This window comes from Macrobrachium nipponense, chromosome 5 (genome assembly GCF_015104395.2).
Source record: "Macrobrachium nipponense isolate FS-2020 chromosome 5, ASM1510439v2, whole genome shotgun sequence".
Lineage (NCBI taxonomy): Eukaryota > Metazoa > Arthropoda > Malacostraca > Decapoda > Palaemonidae > Macrobrachium > Macrobrachium nipponense.
In genome coordinates this window covers 128,593,888-128,615,153 of record NC_061107.1, presented here as the reverse complement: position 1 = coordinate 128,615,153, position 21,266 = coordinate 128,593,888, and the positions used below count along the sequence as shown (strand labels likewise).

Sequence of the window (21,266 nt, the reverse complement as noted above, 5' to 3'; positions counted from 1 at the left end):
GTATGCGTCTGTAAGATCGATGGAGCATGTGACGGCTCCACGCGGAAGTAAGGTCCTTACTTGCGAGAGGGTAAGCATCTTGAACTTGTCGCAGCGAATGAAAGAGTTTAGCTTTGACAAGTCTAAGATTACCCTTCTTTTTGTTGAGCCTTTCCTTTCTTTGGCACGCTGAATAAGCGCCCTTGAAATTTTAGATGTTTGACTCTCGCAATAGCTCCTTTCTGAAGGAGTTCTTCGCGTAATCTATCAATTCCTTTGACGGTACCTGATGAAATGATTTGATTGAGGAGGATCTTGATCCAACTCCAGCCTAATCCTTTGGACACTATGCTCTGTGCCCAATTGCTGAACCCCCACCCCTGTGGCGGAAAGAGGAACAGCCTCCCTCCTACCTGGGAGCCTCATTGCTGATGGGCGGGTTGGCCACCACGCCCCATCCTCTGAACTGTCTACTCCTCGTGCCCCTTCCTGCGCCACGCTGACGAAAGTAACCTCTCGCCCTACCTCTCGGTTGAGAGTAGCCTTGAGCCTCATAAGCAGGTTGAAGGCCGGCGAGATAGCGTAGGAAGTGGATGGTTGAGATTGCTGGGGCACCGAGGAGGAAAGGTTGGTTCTGCTTAGAGGTGGAAGGTTGTCCCGGTTGGGTAACTGGGACTGCCTGCACAAATTGCTGCTGTTGCTGGAGTTTTTTATATGGCTGGAACCTCTTACCAGCCTTCTTTGTTTCTTGCCAGCAGTGGGAACGGATTCCTGTTTCCTCTTTGAGGAAATACCCCACCTAGCTCTAAGGCTCTGGTTGAGTCTAGCAGCTTCGTGGTGGACCTCGTTCACTGCGGATTCTGGGAAGAGATCCGCTCCCCACATGCTTGCAGCCAAGAGTCTATTATGCTCATGCCTAATTGTGCACTCCTGTAGGACATGCGTTCCGGCAAGTTCCTCCTAGCCTGGAAGAAGTCAAAAGCGTCCGTTAGAACCGTCTGAACTGAGATTTCGCCAGAATCTTGAACAGCGGTTCCGTAGCGTAGGAAAGGGCAGCCATTTCAGTGATGATGAGGGAATTGAGGGACCTGCCAACAATAGTTCGCGCATCGAACTCTTGCCTGGATTAGGGAATCCGGCAGCCTAGGTTAATTTCTCACCGAACTGGTCCATGGCGCAGTCCGGCTTGAGTTTACCCAGCGTGAATGTAGCTGGCAAGTTTTTTTCCCACAATTCTCCGAAGGCGGGGAAGTAGCGGAGAAGTAGACTCCGCCTCCCTCAACTGTGGAATGGGCTCATCCTTGAGGACTGCCTGAAGGGACTTCTCCACTAATTTCGTGGCGAACGGAAGAGAAAACCTCCTCTTCCGTCGCGAAAATAGTGAAAGGACTCTTGTAGCTGGAGTTTAGTGTTAGTACACTCCCAGTCCTCAAGGCAGTGAACCCATTCCCGCTGGGCTGATCTCTACTATAAAGAAAAACTGACTCCTTAGAGATTTTGTCCCCTCTCTCTCGTCAGAGCCGTTGGCGTCAGCCTAGCATAACCGATGAAACTGGCTGCGTCAGACCCAGGAGGGTAGAACTCGAAGTCCTCAATCCTTCTTGAGTTCCACACTCCGAGAATAGAAAATCATCCGGTTTCCGGCCTTGAATGGAGCGTAGGCAGCTACTCTCCATGGATTCCTCCATAGAGAAAAGCTGGCAAGGAGTCTAAGGTGGAGTTGAAGAATCCCCTGCTAGATGCTGGGGGAGACTGGGGAGGAGCCTGAGCTAGCCCAGCTACTCGGTCCTCATTCTCTCTCATTCTATTAGAGAGATCCTGGATTGACTGTCCAGATTGAGACAGACTGTTTGATAATTGCGCAAACATCTGCTCGAACCGCGTTCCCAGTGCGGAGATTTGGGAGCCTACTAGCACGCCCACCTGTTCCATCACACCCCCCCTGCTGAGAAAGTAGAGGGATCGAAGGTGCTGGTGCTTGCTACCCCTGCCGGCATAGCCGGAGTGGAAGCAGAGGAGGCGGGAGAAGGCAGTGACTCGGTGGGAGCGCGAGCCTTCTCCTTCGAAGCCTTGCTTCTGGAGCTCTTCGATTGGGAAGAGCCCGGCTTTGCCTTCACCGCATCGGCATAGGAAGTCGACGACTTCCTAGCCGAAGAAGACGAAGACGACTTCCTAGAAGTCGACTTAGATAAGGTCTTCGGTTCTCTCTTTCCCTTCTCCTTAGGAGGTACAGAGAGAGCGGGAGGGCGAATAGGGATCTCGGATCCCGCAAAGCCTTGGAAAAGAATCGGAAAGAAGAGGGGACAGGAGAAGATCCAGGAGCGCCCAAGGAAAGACCTTGGGCGCCCGACAAACCTACCTCAACCAACAAATCCTCCCCACCTACCGCCATGGGCTCAAGATTAAGGTCCAGGGCAGCGACGTCGGGACCGACTCCTGGGAGGCTACGACCCCAAACGATTGCTGGAGTTTTCTTGCTGGATGGAGGCTATCAGTGGGGCAGCGGACAAGGGGTCGACGTAACCCGTCGACTTGCCCGCGGGGAAGATCTGGAGGGCCAGCTTTTTGTCCAAAATGTAGGGCTGGCCCTTGGCGGCGTTCTTCCCGAAGCCGCCCACCCACGCTTTCAGGGTGGCGAGGGCGACTTCCCTCACACCGGTAGCCTGAAAGAAAGGTGAGATTAGCTGCCAATTGTGGAACGGGGTTAACAAACTTACGACTAGAAGTTGTTAGTAAAACCATAAGTAAGCCTATAATGGACTTACCCCATCTCCCAGCTGACCGATCAGGTCGTAGCATATGGCGCAGGCTTCAGGGTGCCAGACAATCGTCTCGTTGAACGACGTGGCACAAGGGCGTGAGACCTGCACTCGTCATGTCCACAGGGTCGTAAAGCGTCGCATTACAGGCTGGGACTGGCAGTTGGTAGCCTGTAAGTGAAAAAGTACATGAGTACCAAGTAAACACTTACAGTCTAACATATGCTCCGCTGGTGCCGGAGCGATAAAGTTAGATAAAACCAGAGCCCCGCCAAAATACGTGTGTAACTAGGTTGATATATAGGCTATGGCTCCGCCGATGGCGGAAGCACAAGAATCAACCAACTAGGAGTGGTGGTAATGGAAAACCACGACAGAAATTGGCGGGGATGGTTGGTAAATAATAATAAATAACACACAATTCATTGTAAAATTTTGTATAATTAGGGTATATATCCTTAAAATAACGAAAATAAAACAAACTTCTCTCCGCCCGTCTACTAGCGAGTGAGTAGGTAAAGGGGTAAGCTCCCTTCCGGTAGCGAGAGATATATAAGGATATAGTAGGCAAGCAACCGACCACTCGTAGAACCCACCTGCCCGCTAGCGGAGCCAGTAACCTATAACCAAAGGTGGCCTGCCCCGGCTGCGACGGAAGGCTACCTTTCGTATCGTAAGGGAGGTGGCTGAGCACTGGTGGGGAGGGGGGGGGAGGAAGGTCTCGGCGAAACACGGCGGGAGCGAGAAAAAGGGGGGCGGAGGGATGGCTACTCCTCCCCGCCTCACCGAACTACCCGCATGGAGACCGGTACCTCATAGTGGTCGCCCTATACCCCCCGCTGGGAGGACCCCCGGTCACCTCCGAAAGTGTGAGAGAAGGCGATGAGGTTGTCATAACAACCAAGGGGTACCCAAGCTCCTCCCTATAATCAGAGAGGGAGGGTGGGGAGGGGCAGGCAGGGAAAGGTGCTATGGAACACGTGACCGCAAGTGGCTAGGCCGCGAGCAAACACAACCGTGGGGAAAAGGGCCCACGTGAACCAAGCTGTACCAATACATGGAACACGCACCTAGGCTAGCCTAACACCCTAAATAAATAAATAAATATACATCGAAAGGTGGAAGAGACACTTTTAGTAAAAGAGAAAGAAGCCCAGGAGGAGGCAGACTGTTCCAAGAAACAGGAGCCTACTCGGAGCCAGCGATAGCCGATGTAGAGCAAGAGCCGGGATGCTGGGCCGGAAAATAATAATAGCCCTAAATACCAAGCTAAGAGAATGGTAGGAGGGCTGAACTAGCTAAAACTCGATGTAAAACAATGAATGTGATAAAGTAACGCCCATAAGTATAAGAAGTCCCAGTATGGAGGACCGGGAATTCTTACGAGACGGCATGGCCGCCACGAGACAACCGGGGAACCGTATATGACCTATTAAGAGGAAAATACTGGTACCCGGAAGATAAAACTAAGGTAAAATGTTACTTATGAGTTACTTAACTTAGCCGTGGCAATGCAGAGCGTTCCATCGTAGATAGTACGGATAAAATCCAATAAAGCACGAGCACAAGAAAATGGCGACTTGTCGCTGGCGCTAAAAATTAAGGATGTCCGAGGGGTCGCTGCTGTCCGTGGCGTCCTCTAGTAGTAGTAGTAGAGGTTGCATCGCCCGTTGGTATCAGCTCTCTCTTGGGGGGATTCTGATAGAAGTTCTAATTGGTGTTTGGCTCGTGGTAGTGTTCCACACTCGCCCCTTTATCATACCGACACTTCTTTTTAAGAGTGAGCGAGTCAGTTTTACTGACATTTTCTTAATTTTGTTTTTCTCTGGTAATTTTAGGCTAATTTTACCTAGAAAGAATGATATTAAGGATACTTTCATAGGCCGACACGAGCTGAGCCCAGAAATGTAACCATTTAAAAATACTAGTGGTCCACTGAATCCCACCTTCCCATAAATGTGTAATCAGCTCTATAATTCGGTAAGACACTACAACTAAAAATGAAATTTTCATTATTAAAATGAAGTTTTATTGTTACTTACCGAACAATTATGATTATACCCACCCTCCTCCCCTTAGGTGGACGGACGGGCAGAAAGAATTGGATTCACCTGGGCAGTTGTACCTGGTTCTCCCGCGAGTGGAGGGAGATGACGTCATCACCACCAGTGTTGGCGACGCCGACGCGCTAAATTTGAATTTAGTATCCTGCCGCTCGTGGAAATCACGGCTCTATAATTGTTCGGTAAGTATACAATAAAACTTCATTTTAATAATGAAAATTTCATTTTTGTACATGAACTTCCCTGCCAGATATATACATAGCTGATTGACACCCTTGGTGGAGGGAGAGAGACTTATAAGTCCAGAGAAAGGGGAAATAACATATGTTAAAGTAAAAAAAAATACCCTTGGTTCTTACCTGATTTAGGCAGAAGACTTCGTAGTTACTGTCTACAAGTCTGCGTTGCCTGAAGAGTTACAGCGAGGGTGTGACCTATAGCTGAAAAACTCTTTGGGTCTACCAATGGGAACTGACTCCTCTTACTTGGCAGAATCCAGTTAGGATCTAGTCAATGGGGATCAACCCACTTAAATGACAAGAGCCTGTCCACTACCCTTGCAAGGAGCTTCAAGCACAAAATTATCACCTAACCAAATACAAATGTTAATACTACGAAAGAGGGAGGTGCCTCCTGCATCCTCCTTCCCACAACCAAAAAACACAATACAAATACAATAAGGGAAAATATTTCAAAAGGATATGCTTCAGCTCCCTGCCCCAGCACTGAATCCACCGATACGTACGGGCCTAACCCAAAGCACTTCTCATACGTAATTCTTACGTCTTTCAGTTAGTGGTTGGCAAAGACTGACTCACACCTCCAATAAGTCGTCTTCATGAGGTTTTGTAGGGACATGTTCTTCTTGAAAGCCAAAGACGTAGAGATGGCCCTTACCTCATGTGCCTTGACTTTAAGAAGTCTAAACTGATCTTAGTCACAAGATGCGTGAGCTTCTTTGATAAGGTTCCTTATAAAGAATGACAGGGTGTTCTTTGATAAGGGCCTACTAGGATCTCTTACGAAACACGATAGGAAGTCTGAGTTAGCCCGAAGCTGTTTCTTCTTCTGGAGATAAAACTTTAAGCTCCTTACAGGGCAAAGGGTCCTCTCCTCTTCTGATCCAACTAGTGAGGATAAGCTTTTAATTTCGAAGCTCCTGGGCCAAGGTGAAGAGGGGTTTTCATTCTTGGCCAAGAAAGACGGGAGAAACGAACACACAGCTGAGTCTCCTTGGAACCCAACATCTCCTTCCAAAGCTTGCAGTTCGCTTACTCTCTTAGCCGAAGCTAAAGCGCAGAGAAACAAGGTCTTCATAGTAAGATCTCTGAAGGAAGCTGAATGGAGAGGTTCAAATTTAGCGGATCTTAAGAATGAAAGCACTACATCCAGGTTCCAGCTTGGTGTTAAACAAGAGTTCCCTTTAGAAGTTTCAAACGACTTGATTAAGTCATGCAGATCCTTATCTTCGGAGATGTTTAATCCCCTGTGTCTGAACACAGAAGATAGCATACTCCTGTAGCCCTTAATGGTAGAGACTACCAAACCGCATTTTTCCCTCAGGAAAAATAAGAAAAATCTGCTTATCCTGGGTCACAGAGGTACTGGAGGAGGAAACGTTCTGATTCCTGCACCAACGTCGAAAAACATCCCACTTTGACTGGTAGACCTTGGAAGTGGAAGGTCTCCGTGCATTGGCAATTGCTCTTGCAGACTTTGACAAAAACCCCTTAGCTCTGACCAGACTCTTGATAGTCTGAATCCAGTCAGACTGAGAGCGTGGAGGTTCTTGTGAAACCTGTCGAAGTGGGGCTGTTTGAGCAGATCGACTCTTAGTGGCAGGGATCTTGGAACATCTACCAACCATTCCAGTACCTCTGTGAACCAGTCTTGGGCAGGCCAGAATGGAGCTATCAAGGTCATCCTTGCTCCTTCTGATGCTGAGAATTTCCTTAGAGTCTCCCCTAGAATCTTGAAAGGAGGAAACGCATAAAGGTCTAGGTTGCTCCAGTCCAACAGGAACGCGTCTACCGCTACTGCTTTCGGGTCTGAAATTGGTGAGCAGTACAGGTCTATCCTCGCGTTCCTGGCAGTTGCAAAGAGGTCCATATGAGGTCTGCCCCAGAGCTTCCACAGTCCCTGGCATACGTCCGAGTGAAGGGTCCATTCTGAGGGAAGGACTGTTTCTTCTGCTGAGCAGATCTGCTCTGACATTTCTTTCTCCCTGTACGAACCTGGTGAGGAGACTTATCTCCCCTTCCTCCGACCATAAGTGGAGCATTCTTGCTGTTTCGTACAGGGAGAATGAGTGAGTCCCCCCTTGTTTCCGAATGTAAGCCAGGGCTGTGGTGTTTGTCCGAGTTGACCTGAACTGAAGACTTCTGAACGAGAGGTTCGAACTCCTTGAGGGCTAACCAAATCGCCATGAGCTCTTTTTTTGTTTATATGCCAGAACACCTGTTCCCCCATCCAGGTGCCTGACACTTCTCTGGATCCTAGAGTCGCTCCCCAACCTTTGTCCGATGCGTCTGCAAATAAGACTAGGTCGGGTTTTTCACAACCGTAAGGAAATGCCTTCCTTGAAAAGAAGAGGGTTTGCCCACCATCGGAGATCCATCTTTTATCTCGTTCGGATTTTGATACAAAATCTAGGTTCTGAGCACCCCGATTCCAGTTTCCGATCAGGAAGAACTGTAAGGGGTCGGAGTTGCAACCTACCTAGAGAAACGAATTGCTCCAGCGAGGAGAGTGTCCCCAACAGACTCATCCACTCCCTCGCTGTGCATACATCTTTCTCCAGAAAGGTTGCGACCTTCTCTGCACAACGGTTGATCCTTTCCGGGGATGGAAGAGCCCGAAAAACCTGAGAAATCATCCGAATCCCCAGATAAATACGATCTTGGCTGGGGATTAGCTGTGATTTCTCGAAGTTTATCAGTAAACCCAGAGAACTCGCTAAGGTCAGAGTGATGTGAAGGTCCTCCAGACATTTCTGCTTCGATTTGGTCCTGATCAGCCAATCGTCCAAGTAAAGGGACACCCTCACTCCTTCGAGATGAAGCCATTGGGCTACGTTCTTCATCAGCCCTGTAAAGACTTGAGGGGCTGTGGAGAGGCCGAAGCACAAAGCCCTGAACTGAAAAACACTTTCCCTTTCCACATGAATCTCAGGAACTTGCGCGAAGAGGATGGATTGGGCACATGAAAATAAGAGGCCTGAAGGTCAGTGACACCATTCAGTCCCCTGGACGAAGGGCGGCTAATACTGAGGATGTCGTCTCCATCGTAAACCTTCTCTTCTTCACAAAGACATTCAGGGCGCTTACATCCAGAACCGGTCTCCATCCTCCTGAGTTCTTGGGCACAAGAAAAAGACGGTTGTAGAAACCCGCGGAATGAGGGTCCTGCACCATCTCTATCGCTTGCTTCTCCAGCATCAGCTCTACTGCTAAGAGCAAGGGCCTGGGCCATGATTCATATGAGGGTCTTTGTACCTGGCCACTAACTCCCTTGGTGTGGTGGTCAAAGGTGGTCTCGACACGTAGGGAATGAGATATCCCTTTTTGATTATAGAGAGGGACCAGTTGTCCACCCCCTTCTGTGCCCAGATGTCTGCAAACACAGCAGTCTGGCACCTACTGCAGTCTGGAGGACACTCGTACTATTTCTTCGCCTCTGATAGAACGAGAGAAGGTCCTTCCTCTCTAGGAGGTCTTGTTCTCTGGAGAGAGCGCGGGAAGAAGGGCCTCCTCGAAAAGGGGCTCTTGCTTGATCGAGCCTCCTTCTTCGCCTTAGGTTGAAAAGAAGCCTTAGGAATTCTCGCTGAGCGAGCCAACATATCTTGCGTCGCTTTAGCAGAAAGAGCGTTGGAAATGTCGTTTATGATCTTCTTGGGGAAGAGTTGCTAGGAAAGATTAGCAAATACCAGCGACGATCTCTGCACGTGCGACACCGCTTTAGTTAAAAAGGAGCAGAAAACTGCCCTCTTCTTAACAACTCCTGCCCCGAAAAGCGAAGCTATCTCTCCAGAACCGTCTCTCACTGCTTTGTCCATGCAAGACAATACAGAATGTAAATCTTCTGGAGATAAAGAGTCTTGATCCCTCGTCTTCATTACTTAAGACTCCTTTAGGGGTCCAGTCAAGGAAGTTAAACATATTCCAGCACCCTGAACATTCCCTTCAAAAGGTGGTCGAGTTCGCTCATTCCCCATGTCGTCTTAGCTGAATTAAGCGCCGAACGACGCGCGGAATCCACCAACGAAGAGAAGTCCGAGTCTGCAGAAGCTGGAAGAGTCAAACCCAAAGGTTCCCCCGACTCGTACCAGAATCCCATCTTTCCGGTAAGTTTGGAAGGTGGGAAGGAAAAAACTGTCTTCCCCCTTCTCCTCCTTGGAGACCAACCAATCGAAGCTCTTGGAGCGCTTTCTTCATTGACACCGTAGGTTTCATTTTCACCACCGACGACGTCTTCGAAGTTTTAGCTGTAGAAAATAATGAAGGGGGAGAAGGAGGTGCAACCGCCGAAAGAGACTCTCCAAATTCTTGCAAGAGGAGTTCAGTCAATCTCTTGTAACAGGAACCTGAAGAATCCTTCGGAAGATCTTCCTCAGAAGCACCATGTCCTTCTTCCGAAGAAAGACGTTTGGACGATCGGCTGCTGTTTGGACGATCGGCTGCCTATAGGAGAGCTTTTCCTAGGAGAACGCCTACCAGGAGAACTCCTACTGGGAGAGCGCCTGCTGGGAGAGCGCCTGTTGGGAGAGCGCCTGCTGGGAGAGCGCCTGTCGGGAGAGCGCCTGCTGGAAGAGCGCCTGCTGGGAGAGCGCCTGCTGGGAGAGCGCCTGCTGGGAGAGTGTCTACTGGGAGAGCGCCTACTGGGAGAGCGCCTACTAATAGAGCGCCTGCTAGAGGAGGCGCGTCTGTCCAAATCCTTGTATGAGGCTCCTAGTATGAGGAGAGCGCCTATCAGGAATCTTACGCCTGCTAGGCTCTATGCGCCTATCAAGTTCTAAGCGCTTGTCAGGCCCTTGGCGCTTGTCCAATCCAACTCGCTTGTCAGGCTCTTGGCGCCTGTCACAAAGCGAAAAGTCTTCCGAAGAAGAACGTCTATCAGACGCAAAGCATTTGCGAGGTACTGAGTGCCTGTCTGAACGAGTGCGCTTGCAAGAAGGCGATAATCTAGTCTGTCTCTTGCTAGGCTCCTTGCGCCTACTATCTTCTCTGATTTTGACAGATGGCGAACGAATCTCAGGCGAAGAAACAAAATCCAGAGAAAAGCGCCTACTAGTCTCCGTGCGCCTATGCAGAGGAGAGCGGCTTCCAGGTGAAGAGCGCCTACTGCGATCCTGGACAGAATGAGACTCCTTATTCTTGTCAAACTCTTGACGTTTACAAGAAGAAGAGCGAGTCTTCGGAGAGCGATGCCTATTCTCCCTAAAACTAGGGGAGCGGAGTTCAGGAGAAGAGCGCCTGTCAAGATCCTTACGTCTACTTGCATGAGGGGAGCGCCTACTTGGAGAGCGACTGAGTCTCTCTTTAATGAAAGAGGCTCTGCTGCGAGGCTCTGGCACTTTTCCTGCATTAGGCGAAAAATCCGCAGAATCCTTCTTTGACTTCTTCACCGGTAGGGAGATGTCCTTCCGACGATGAGAACTCCCTGCTAAAGAGTTGGCTAAAGCAGAAATCTGCGCCTGTAGGCCAGCCAAGATGCGCGCTGGCGATCTCTCGAACTCTTCGGTAGGAGTAGAAGCCCGAGCGTGGAAAGGAGAAGAGGATCCTTGAGCTCTCCTGGCTCTCTTACGCTCGATCTCTGGTTCTTCTGAGAAGGATTCGGGGCTGGAGGGAAGGGCGCAAGGCTCCTTCCAAGCTCTCTTGAGAGGGCGCGATGACTCGACGCGCTCCATCTACGTTTAAGGAGGAAGGAGAGAAGGAGACGAAGAAGACGAGAAGCACTGTTTCAACACTTCTTTCTTGGCTCTATCCAAGGCAGCCTGGGAGCGAGCAACAGGATCTGCCGAGGGGACGCCTGACCGGTGGGGGTTCTCCCTAACCTTCCTGCGGCTTTCGACTTTCCTCCTCCACTGGGTCTGGGAGTCTGGAAGAGGTCTAGGCCTAGAAGCGTTAGTGAGCCGGTCAGACGCACCCTCCACTGCACTAGGGACACTGCACTTATCACTTTCACTGTCACTCTTACCTTTAGAAGAGCGTACTTTGCTCTCGTTATTCCTACCTTACTTGCGTTCTCCGAACACGAATCTTCGGTTCAAAGCTAGGAGCAGGGGCTGAACAAGGAGAAGGAAACTACGTCTACATTTGGGTTGCTTCAACATCAAGTTCGCTAACAAAGAGACCTACTTGAACTCCTGGATGAAGCCTTACGCGCTCTATCCTTCTCTAACTTCCTTAAGTAATGGTAAGGAAAGAGACTTCCATTCGTCCTCACTCCAACCTTTCACACTCTTGACAAGGGTTAACGAAAGAACATTCATTCCCTCTACAGTTCATACACACACTGTGAGGGTCTAAAGACGCTTTAGGAAGCCTCACCTTACATTCACTCTTCGAACATACTCTAAACATAGAAGATTTCTTAAGTTCAGAATCAGCCATAATGAGAAATAAACAAAGAACAATTCAAAAAACGATCCAAAATAGCGTATGCCAAGCCAACGAACAAAGGGTACATCACCAAAAAAGTCAATCCAAGAATCGTCGGCGACGAGAATAAATCCACTATCGAGAGGACTTAACAACAGGTGCTGTTAAGCCGGCAACAGAGAAAAATCTGACTGGAAAGGGGGGTTGGTTCTTACACCTGCCACCCAGCGGCGGGTAAGGTAGATCACCTGACCTACCTGTAGCGTGTGCCGCGAGTTTTGAATTTTCTGTCGTGACGTCAGAGTCGTAAGCTATGTATATATCTGGCAGGGAAGTTCATGTACAAAATTACTAATTCAGTTCTCACAAAACACGATAAAGTACAAAGCGAAATCATTAACATGAATTTACATTAACAAACGAAATCATATATGAACGAAGGAATTCCACTTGCTTGCGATAACGATGCTGCTACGGAGAGCAGGATCTTTCGGCAGTGACTAGCATCAGGAACCAATGGGAGAGCGGGAGGTTGGTGGCGAGTCTACTCAGTTGGCGGCACGCAAGTTTTAAAATTGTTCTCGGTGGTCCGGGCGAATCTCAGGACTTTACAGGAACAACCTTTCGTAACCTGAATTATTTTTGTATGCAGAGGCAAAAAAATCTTCGTATTTGCTTTCGTAACTAGAATTTTTCGTATGTTGGGACTTTCGTATGTCGAGGTTCCATTGTATGTATACTGGCATCAAGGTAACTGCAGTTGTCAATAACTCTATCAGACATTACACCAATGAAGGCATCCTTCCTCTTAAAGATATTACTGATGGCCTTTTGCTGGGCTCCAGTGAAATTTTCAATTTTCATGGTGTCCTGTGGTAAAACTGTCAATGACTGTAGATTCCAAAGCACAGGGGATACATGGTAAAGCCAAGATCTCACCACAATGGTGGGACTCTCAGCACTCTAAAGTTGCTTAGAGGTTAAGGAAGGAACTAAAGAGTTCTATAGGATGTCTTGGAGTTCAAAAGCTGAATTAAATCTCAGATTATTTTTTAAGCAAGCTAATAATTAATTTTATTAACTAATTTTAATTCTAAATAGATTTGAAAATCAGCAATGTACCTTTATTTTTTGAGTAATTATTCTTCTACAGCACATTCTTCTCTTTATCATCTTTGTTCCAGCCACCATCCTCATAAGATTTACCACTACGTAGTACTGAGGGTTAAACCAGAGACCACTGCTATCAGAGGTTAACCCGAGATGAAGAGAAAAAGACTAACTCAGACAGTATGGTACCTTTTGAAGAAGGTAGAAGCAAAAGAAGAAGTCTGGAAAGGTGTCCAGTAGGAACTTCAAGAGAGGAATAAGCAGAGGGAGTTGAGTCCTCAACACCCTCTTCTTCCTGCAAAGAGATTAAGGATAAAGTCTTATCCTTGGTTTCAGGATTGTAGCAGTTCTCTTCAAGAAGCCCGTAAGCTCTTCTAACTGCTATTGTAAAAGCAAAGTTAGCTAAGCAGTAGGAGTTAGGAGTCCTGAGGTCGTCAGTGGGCGCTTGAATGGATATGTTGGATGCTTGGAAGCAGGCAACTTCTCCAGAAGTTGGCGCCAGACATTCGAAAGTCGGCGCCAGGAGCTCAGAATCTCGCATCGAGTGCTCGTAAGCATAAGCCTGTTGTGATAATGCAGGCACTTGACATTCATTGGTAGTTACATATTAGGGCAAAATATCTGGCCGTGACACTGTTTACGGCGTCGTTAACCAGTCTAGGGCACTGTAAGATGGATTGCAGTGCCCATAGACTTTTGAATTTCAGTTATCGGTGATTTTCAGTTACCATCAAGCCCGCAGGAACAGAGCCCTACCGGTAACCATGGCTGCCTGTAATAACAAAAAAATTCAACTTTTGATCAAATTTATTTACAAGGGAGGTACTTGTGTGGGAGGGGACACATCCTCTTCCCCTCTGTTTCATAGGCAAGCCAAAATGAATGACTAGTTTTTTTGTGTTTGACTATCCATGTGGATGGACATTGTAATCAAAAGAGTAGAGAGCAGCCAGCACGAACCGCAAGCAACCGCGTAATGTAAACAAACAAGATGGCTGCTGCTGATAGGACATACTCTCAGACCTTTGGCTTCTCTTCTCCTGAGCCACTCTTGAACCCACAAATGTTTTTCGTTACTCTTGCATTCACATAAAGATTCCGAAAACACATCACTGCAGCACATCTTGCAACAGTCCAACAATTTCTGGGCATCATGATGATATCAGCTGATCAGTTTTGTTTACTTTTTCTGACTGCTCCTTGAAACCACGAGGTCCTAGTGTGATGAAACAGCACTTTTGCTCGCGAGCATCAGCTGGATGCTGGCCAAAACCGTGAGCAAGAAATGACTAGTGTGATACCAGCTTTATCGGCGGACTTGGTTATCGGCGATCCAGTTTTATGGCGGTTGTCTAGCGCCATAATGGGCAGAGTTATCGGCACTATAAGGTGTCAATTATAGAGTTAAGCCATAACATGCCTAACAGAGGTGCCATAAGGGTGATTATGGCGCTGATAACCAGTTAATGGTGCCATAAGCGCTATAAATTGCCAAGTTTCGGTTAATGGCGGTTTTCACTTACCAGCACACCCTCGAGGAACAGAACCCCCACCGATAACCGGGGACTGCCTCTGCTATGAACTTGTAACGGTAATTCTAAGCCCTCATTCCGCAGTAAAGTAGTCTATGACAGTTGACGTTTTCCTACGTTATTTTAATTACTGCACAAGAATTTAAAGTCATATTTATTCGGATGACTGTAATTAACCCCCAGGGGCCAGTACTAAACACGGCAAAATACATTGGACGCCCCAATCCCTAGTGGATGTTGTATCCGCGGTTACGTTCCTTGCAGTCCGTGCGGAACTATTCTTTAGAATTACCCCGCAAGAAACGTAACCACGAATACGACATACACTAGGGATTGGGGCGTCCAATGCATTTCGCCGTGTTTAGTATTGGCTCCTAGGGGTTAATTACAGTTGTCCAAATAAATATTACTTTAAATTCTTGTTCAGTAAGTAAAATAACGTAGGAAAACGTCAACTGCCATAGTCTACTTTACCGCGGAATGAGGGCTTACAATTACCCTTGTAACAAACCAAAACCTAAAAATATAACAAGGCACTACACTAAGTGTATTATGTGGCACAGCCCTCCATTGGTTAAAAGGATAATGTGTTCAAAAACCCTTTTGCATGACTGCATAACATATCCATCCACTTGGAACTATTATATCTTCTCTAATTTCAATGGTGAAGGAAGAAAGAACAGATAAGATGAAGCAGACAGAAAGATGAATAGATGAAAGTATGGCCTGGATCCATACAACTTACATTAAATAGGGATACTGTAAAAAATAAAAACAGTTCCAGATATAAAGTAATTACCAAAGCCATGATAATTCTAGGCAAAACAGCTATATATACACATACTACCATTAACGATGCATTTCTAAAGCATTACACTCCTAACTAAAAAAAAACTTGCTTATAAAGCAAGCTATTTAAAATAATGGTACACTGATTAGCAGAACAATAAAAGTATGACGTGTCATGCAAAACACTGCTGGTATTTCCTAATGAAATATGAAGAAATGAGATGAGAAAGAAGTGAACTACAAAACTTGACAGTACCAAAATACAGCTATGTAGTAAACAAAACTTTTAACTTTAAAAAATTGTAAATACCTGTCCATTTTTCAAGCCAAGCAACAATCCTTCTCTATTAGGTGGGCCACCAACCACTTTGATGTAACGAATAAGTGAATCCATCTGCCACTCACGTTCCTTGACACCACTAAAATTAAGACACTGTAACCGCTTCTCCTATAATAAAAAACAATATTAAAACAATTATTTTAATTTTTCATAGACTCTAGATCTACTCCTATCCAACTCTTAAAATTAGGATCAGAGCTAATAAAAAAGTACAAAGACTTGTTTAGCTAGTGTCAATCATAAGAAGTGACCAATTTTGTCAATTTATTATATTCAGTACTATCACAAATCAGTACAGCAAATGCCATTAAAAAGAAAAATTACATACCTGACAAAGAACTATATTGTTTGTACAAACAACAAGTAAATTGCAGTCTAGCCGCTGATTTATCTTCTCTCGCACCCTGTAATGCATATCTGATGCATCTTGTGAATACAGCTCATAAATGATGATCCGTTCAGGAAGCTGGACCTAAAATACACAAGTTCTGTCAGTGTCATAGGGATGTGATTTCAAGAGTAAAAATTTACATTACAGCCAACAGTGAAAATGTTTTACAAAATTCTACATGATACTGTACTAAACAAATAGCTGAAGAAGTAGCTGGTCTTTCTTCTTCAAGCTTTAGGGTGTTTCATTACATTCATTTACACCCAGTGCTGCTCTCTTTTCTTGATGTACATTTCACTTCTTTTTTTATTTTTACTGTGAAACAAGTACTGGTCAGCCCTCTTGCCCCATGTGGTTCTTCGCAACATATTTCAGTGCAGACAAATCCTTCACTATGAAGGAACAGCCTCCCTTAAGGGAGGCACAGACTAGTTAATGAGGGCAAATTCACCTCTCATCATCAGTTCCGATGCCTGGCCATCCCCACTGCATGCAGAAATGGGGAAAAAAACCAGTCATCAGCACACAACTTTCAACAGACCAAATATCTGCCAAAAAGGGGTCTGTTTGAAGATGAGGGCATCAAGTTCAAGAAACAGTCTAGTTCACAGCATCAGCAAAGCATCAAATCAAAGAACAAGGATGGATGCATATACTACTAGAAAACGAAATAAAGCAAGTACGTAAGTAAAACGAAACCAAGCATTCTTCTGGGTGCTCTGAATTGATCCTAGTAGTATGATTGGCCCTTGAGGGAAGGGAAAACTTTCCCACTGCCACTATCTTGTTCTCTCTTGCATCATGCATTCCCTTTCCCACACTTCTCATCTGAGTGCTGGGTCATCAGAGGCACTTCAATTGAGAAAATGTATGTTCTAGGGCTAAAATCTACTTTTTAATACAAAATTGTGAGTTTATGCATTCCTAATTCTGCAATCAGCAGGTCTCCAGACACACAAAAGGAAGGAGGAAGAACCCTCACCTGGACAGGGGCTGCTAAGACACTTAACCCTTTAACGCCGAAGGGGTATAATAAAAATCGTCTCCCGTATGCCGGCGGGGTCTGGGAGTGAGCGCCGAAGCGGAAAAAATGTTTTTTTCAAAAAATCACAGCACGCTTAGTTTTCAAGATTAAGAGTTCATTTTTGGCTCCTTTTTTTGTCATTGAGTGAAGTTTAGAGTATGCCAACCATCCAGAAAACTGAAAAATATCAAAAAAATTAATTCATAAATATAAAATAATGGGATATATGATACTAGTGCAAAAACAAAATTTCATATATAATTGTATTCAAATCGCTTTGTGAGCAAAACGGTAAAAGCTAAAGAATTAAATTTTTTCCGTTGTATTGTTCACTAAATTGCAATCCTTTTGGTATATAACACATTGTAAACCGATCAAGGCAACACAGAGAAAATATTATCACAAAATGATGCATGAATTCGTAACGCTCGGACATAAAAAAAAGCTTTTTTCAAAAATTCACCATCAATCGAAGTATTGTACTAGAGACTTCCCGTTTGTTGCAAAGTGAAGTTAATTGATTGAATATTACTCGACTGTAAGTGTTGTAGCTTAAAATTGTATTTTTTTGACCATTTCGGTCGAGTTAAAGTTGGCCGAAGGACAAATTTTTTCTATTTATCGTTATTTATATGAAAATATTTCAAAACTGATAATAAAGCTACAACCATTGGTTGTTTTTAGTTGTATTCTACATGAAATTGCAAACATTTCCATACATAAAACTATATGTAATGGCAAATTTAAAATGGTGCAAACATTACGATAATCGGACGAAAAAATTTATGATTTTTTCTGAAGAGTTACCGCGCGGACGTAAGGAAAAAGTTTTTTTCATAAATTCACCATAAATCAAAATATTGTGCTAAAGAATTCCAATTTGTTGCAAAATGAAGGTAAATGATTGAATATTACTAAAATATAAGAGTTTTAGCTTACAATTGCATTTTTCGAGCATTTCGGTAGGGTCAAAGTTGACCGAATGTTGAAATTTGGGCACTTATCATTATTTATATGAAAATATTTTAAAACTGATTAAAGCTACAACCAGAGTTGTTTTTTGTTGTATTCTACATAAAATTGCACACATTTTCATATATAATACTCCATGTAACGGCTAATATAAAATGGTGCAAAAATTATGCCAAAGTGACAAAATAATTTCTGAGGTGTGTCGCTGATACTTATTAGTGCGATACGAAAGAAATTTGCGCTTGCGCGCCTGCGTAACGATTGTAAACAAAACAACGCCTTGATCTGTGAGCTCCCAGCATCCCCCAAGGCACATAATTCTAATACATCCAATCAGCGTTAAAGGGTTAAATGTACTATGCAAACTGATAAATGTGTATCATACAAAAGGTTTTAGTTTTAAAAAATCTTTTATCAAATCTAACCTTCCTGTTGCAAGTAAAACAAATTTCAAATTCTAACTAGAATCCTGTAGCTTGTAGTAGGCACTTCAGAGCCCCTCAAAGAAGCCTGAAAAGACTTAGCATACATAGAAACCAGGATGGAGCCATCAGCCTGCAAGGAGACTACGATCATAAACATAGCTCCAAACACTCCCAAAATCCCTGCGAAGAGCTTGGGGTGCTAAAAAGGGGATCCAGAGTGGCAGCACAACACCAAAGAACAAGAACTAAAGCATGATGTCTCACACATTAGACAGATGATGTGAAAACAGAGTGGCAGAACCTGAACAATTGGGGAAAAGAAGGAGAACAGTATGCCTGATGCCAGAAGAGCACCCTCAAGAAGGCACCAAAGCACCTTTTGAGGGAAATATCATTGCAAGGGTTACAAGTAACAGGAGAATTGGAATAGGATCCCTGACAAAGATTGCTAGGAGACCTCAGCCTCCTGGAAGGTCAGGGAGAGAAAGTTTGACTTAAAACAAGCACACTTATCTACACTAGATCACCTACATCTTGCCCAACTGAATTCCATATAACCTTGCTACTCACATCCTTCAGTGACTGAGTCCCAACCTGTGTGGATGCTCACAGAGAAGAGCTAACCACTGAGGAGCTAAAAGACCTTCAGCAGGAACAGCAACCAACAGCAGATGAGAAATCTGAGGAGGAGAAGAAAGAGAGAGGGGATACTGTGCCTACTTCAGTGATTAAAGAAATGTTTGCAAAATGGAATATAAAAAATTTTGTTGGGACATACCATCCTCACAGATGTTGCAATCTGTGTCTCTAACATGTTTAATGACAATGCTTTGTTTCATTTTAGGCAGATATTGAAGAGACGTCAGAAACAAACGTCTCTGGACAGTTTTGTTATTGGGCAGGGGTCCAGCGGCTCTCAAGCTGTTCCTAGTGCCAGTAAAATAAGAAGTGGGGAAGTAACCTCAGACAGTGCCACTTAAAAACATAGAGAAGTAACCCAAGATAGGTTCTTGATACCCCAAGATAGGTTCTTGATACCTAAAGTCCATCTGGAGGGGTATTCCCCTTCCAAACAGTAACCTCTCCTCCTTCCTCTCCCCTCCTGTCCGTCTTCCATACACAAACAAGAGTCTTCCATAAAGGTAAGTGATATTAAATGTTCATTTATATTTATTTCTCATTGTTTTTTGTATGTAAAAGTTCCTTGTTGTAAGTCAACTTTGTTAGCCTAGTTTTTCAACCCTCAGAACAGTAAAAAACACCAGATGAGCTAGTATCTGACATTTTAACTTTAAGAAAACTACTAAAGCTAACCACAAAATATAATTGGCTGATGAAAGAAAGCCACAACAAATCTTGAATACTTCACCAAGTATCGGTACACAACCATCCAAAAAGAGTAGCTGCGGATAAAACTCCTATGTTACTCAGAAGCCAGCAGGAAACCAATTGAGCTCTTTGCTAGTTTTTTTCCCTAAGTCCCGGATAGTGGGCGGGACCTACACAAAAATGAAAGAAGCACCACAGCATGAATTTTGAATTTTTATGCTTCTGTAGGTTAGGGAACCATAGCTATGTAGTAATTACTTGGTAAGTTACTAATAAAAAATTAAATGTTATACTTGAGTGCATAGAGAGCAGATAAAACTGATTGAAAATTAAAGGCAAACTTACATTTGACATGGGTGAGTAGAGCACAAAACCGATTAATAAAAAGCCAAATGAAAATATAATTTTAACCTTTATATTAGTAAATAGCAAAGAAAACTAATAAAAAAACAATACAGTGGGTGCAATAAAGGCACTGCAAAAGTGCTTCAGTACAGTACAGTATGCTAAACAACGTACAAAAAATTGGCAGTATCTATTATGAGATGCAATACTTACTGCTAAACGGTGCTTGTATATAGCTATTTTCTTCACAAGATCTCGGCATTTGATCCGCACTTTCTGCTCAGTTATCAAATGCTGAATAATGACATCAGTCATATTTTCTCTGAATGCATAGCGCTCTTTGTAAAGACCATGCACTGTAGAGAATATTAGCTGGTAGTAAGCAATGGTTCCATCCTGACATCCAAGTGCCTGCATGTAAATTAATACATCCTAGTAAACACAACTTCAAGATTACATATTCACAATTGCATCCCAAACATGGTTAATATATCACATTCAAATTTTCTAAATGTTTAAAAACAAACCGTTCAAGACCTAATATTATCAAAATAAGAACATCTCAGTTTTTTAGACACGAAAAACTGTGCAATACAAGAATTCTTAATCTGAAAAAGCTATAATAGTGTTAGAGTAAAAATATCTGAACATTTTTTCATTGTCCCAATAACAAAAAATCACTTTTCTGGGCTCAGCTCGTGTCGCTTGCGCGAAATATCCTTTAATCTATTATTTCTAGGGTAAATGTACTAACACATACCAGAGAATAAATAAAATAAAGAAAAAGGTCAGTATGACTGACTCGCTCACCCTCTAGGAGGGTGTCGGTATGAACACTAGGCGAGTGAGACCACTACCACGAGCCAAATGCCAATAGAAATCTCCCACTACAAAACCCTCCAAGAGGGGAGCCGTCCCACAGAGGGAGCAGCTCGTACTACTACTACACCATCCCATGCTTGCGACTGCTGCGCCTCTAGTGGCCATCCTTTAAAAGTTAGCGCCAGAGCCACACGTGCTAATTTTCTCTCTGTTTTTTTTGTGCCCTTTCGTGGATTTTTACTATAATGGAGCGTGCAGCTATCGCAGCAGCTAAGTTAAGTACTCAGTATTTACGGTTAGCGAGTTTTTTCCGTCCCCGAGACGGTATTTGCCGTTTTTTTTTAGGTATAGATACGTTCTCGGGGCTGGAAGCATGGCAGCATGGTCCCTGCCGCATGTTGGGTTTGTTCTTGGTCTCCCATACCTAGAACATCCCTTATTATTTTACGCTCTATTTTGATTATCCGCGTTATTACGTCTACTCAAGTTGTTATACATGTATGTATTTCACCTTATGTAGGCTTTTTCTATCCAGACCCTAGTCCAGGTTCTTTGTATCGGCCCCTGACTAGCTTTGAGTGTAGACTTGCCTTCGGCTAGTCGCAACATCTCCTGGATTTTTTCTCCTGCTATTTTTACCTTCTTTCTTTCATTTTTATTTTTATTATATTATATTTTTATGTTTTGTTGTTGTTAGGTTAGTTGGCGTCTGGCTTAGCCTAGGTCCTGGCTCGTAGAGCCTAGTCTACCGTTGATCAGTTCGGTCGCTTCCTCATAGCTTCTCTCT

The 21,266-nt window shown here is 44.6% G+C and overlaps 1 protein-coding gene across 1 annotated transcript in view; it reads right to left on the bottom strand.

Annotated features, from left to right (window-relative positions):
• The window catches only part of LOC135215640 (intraflagellar transport protein 122 homolog), a gene marked incomplete in the record, with an annotated part of 235,267 nt that overhangs the window by 127,766 nt on the left and 86,235 nt on the right, over window positions 1–21,266 (bottom strand). Inside the window, 3 exon segments of the mRNA XM_064250562.1 lie at window positions 15,142–15,279; window positions 15,500–15,643; window positions 19,871–20,068. Coding sequence (XP_064106632.1) covers window positions 15,142–15,279; window positions 15,500–15,643; window positions 19,871–20,068 — 480 coding nt within the window.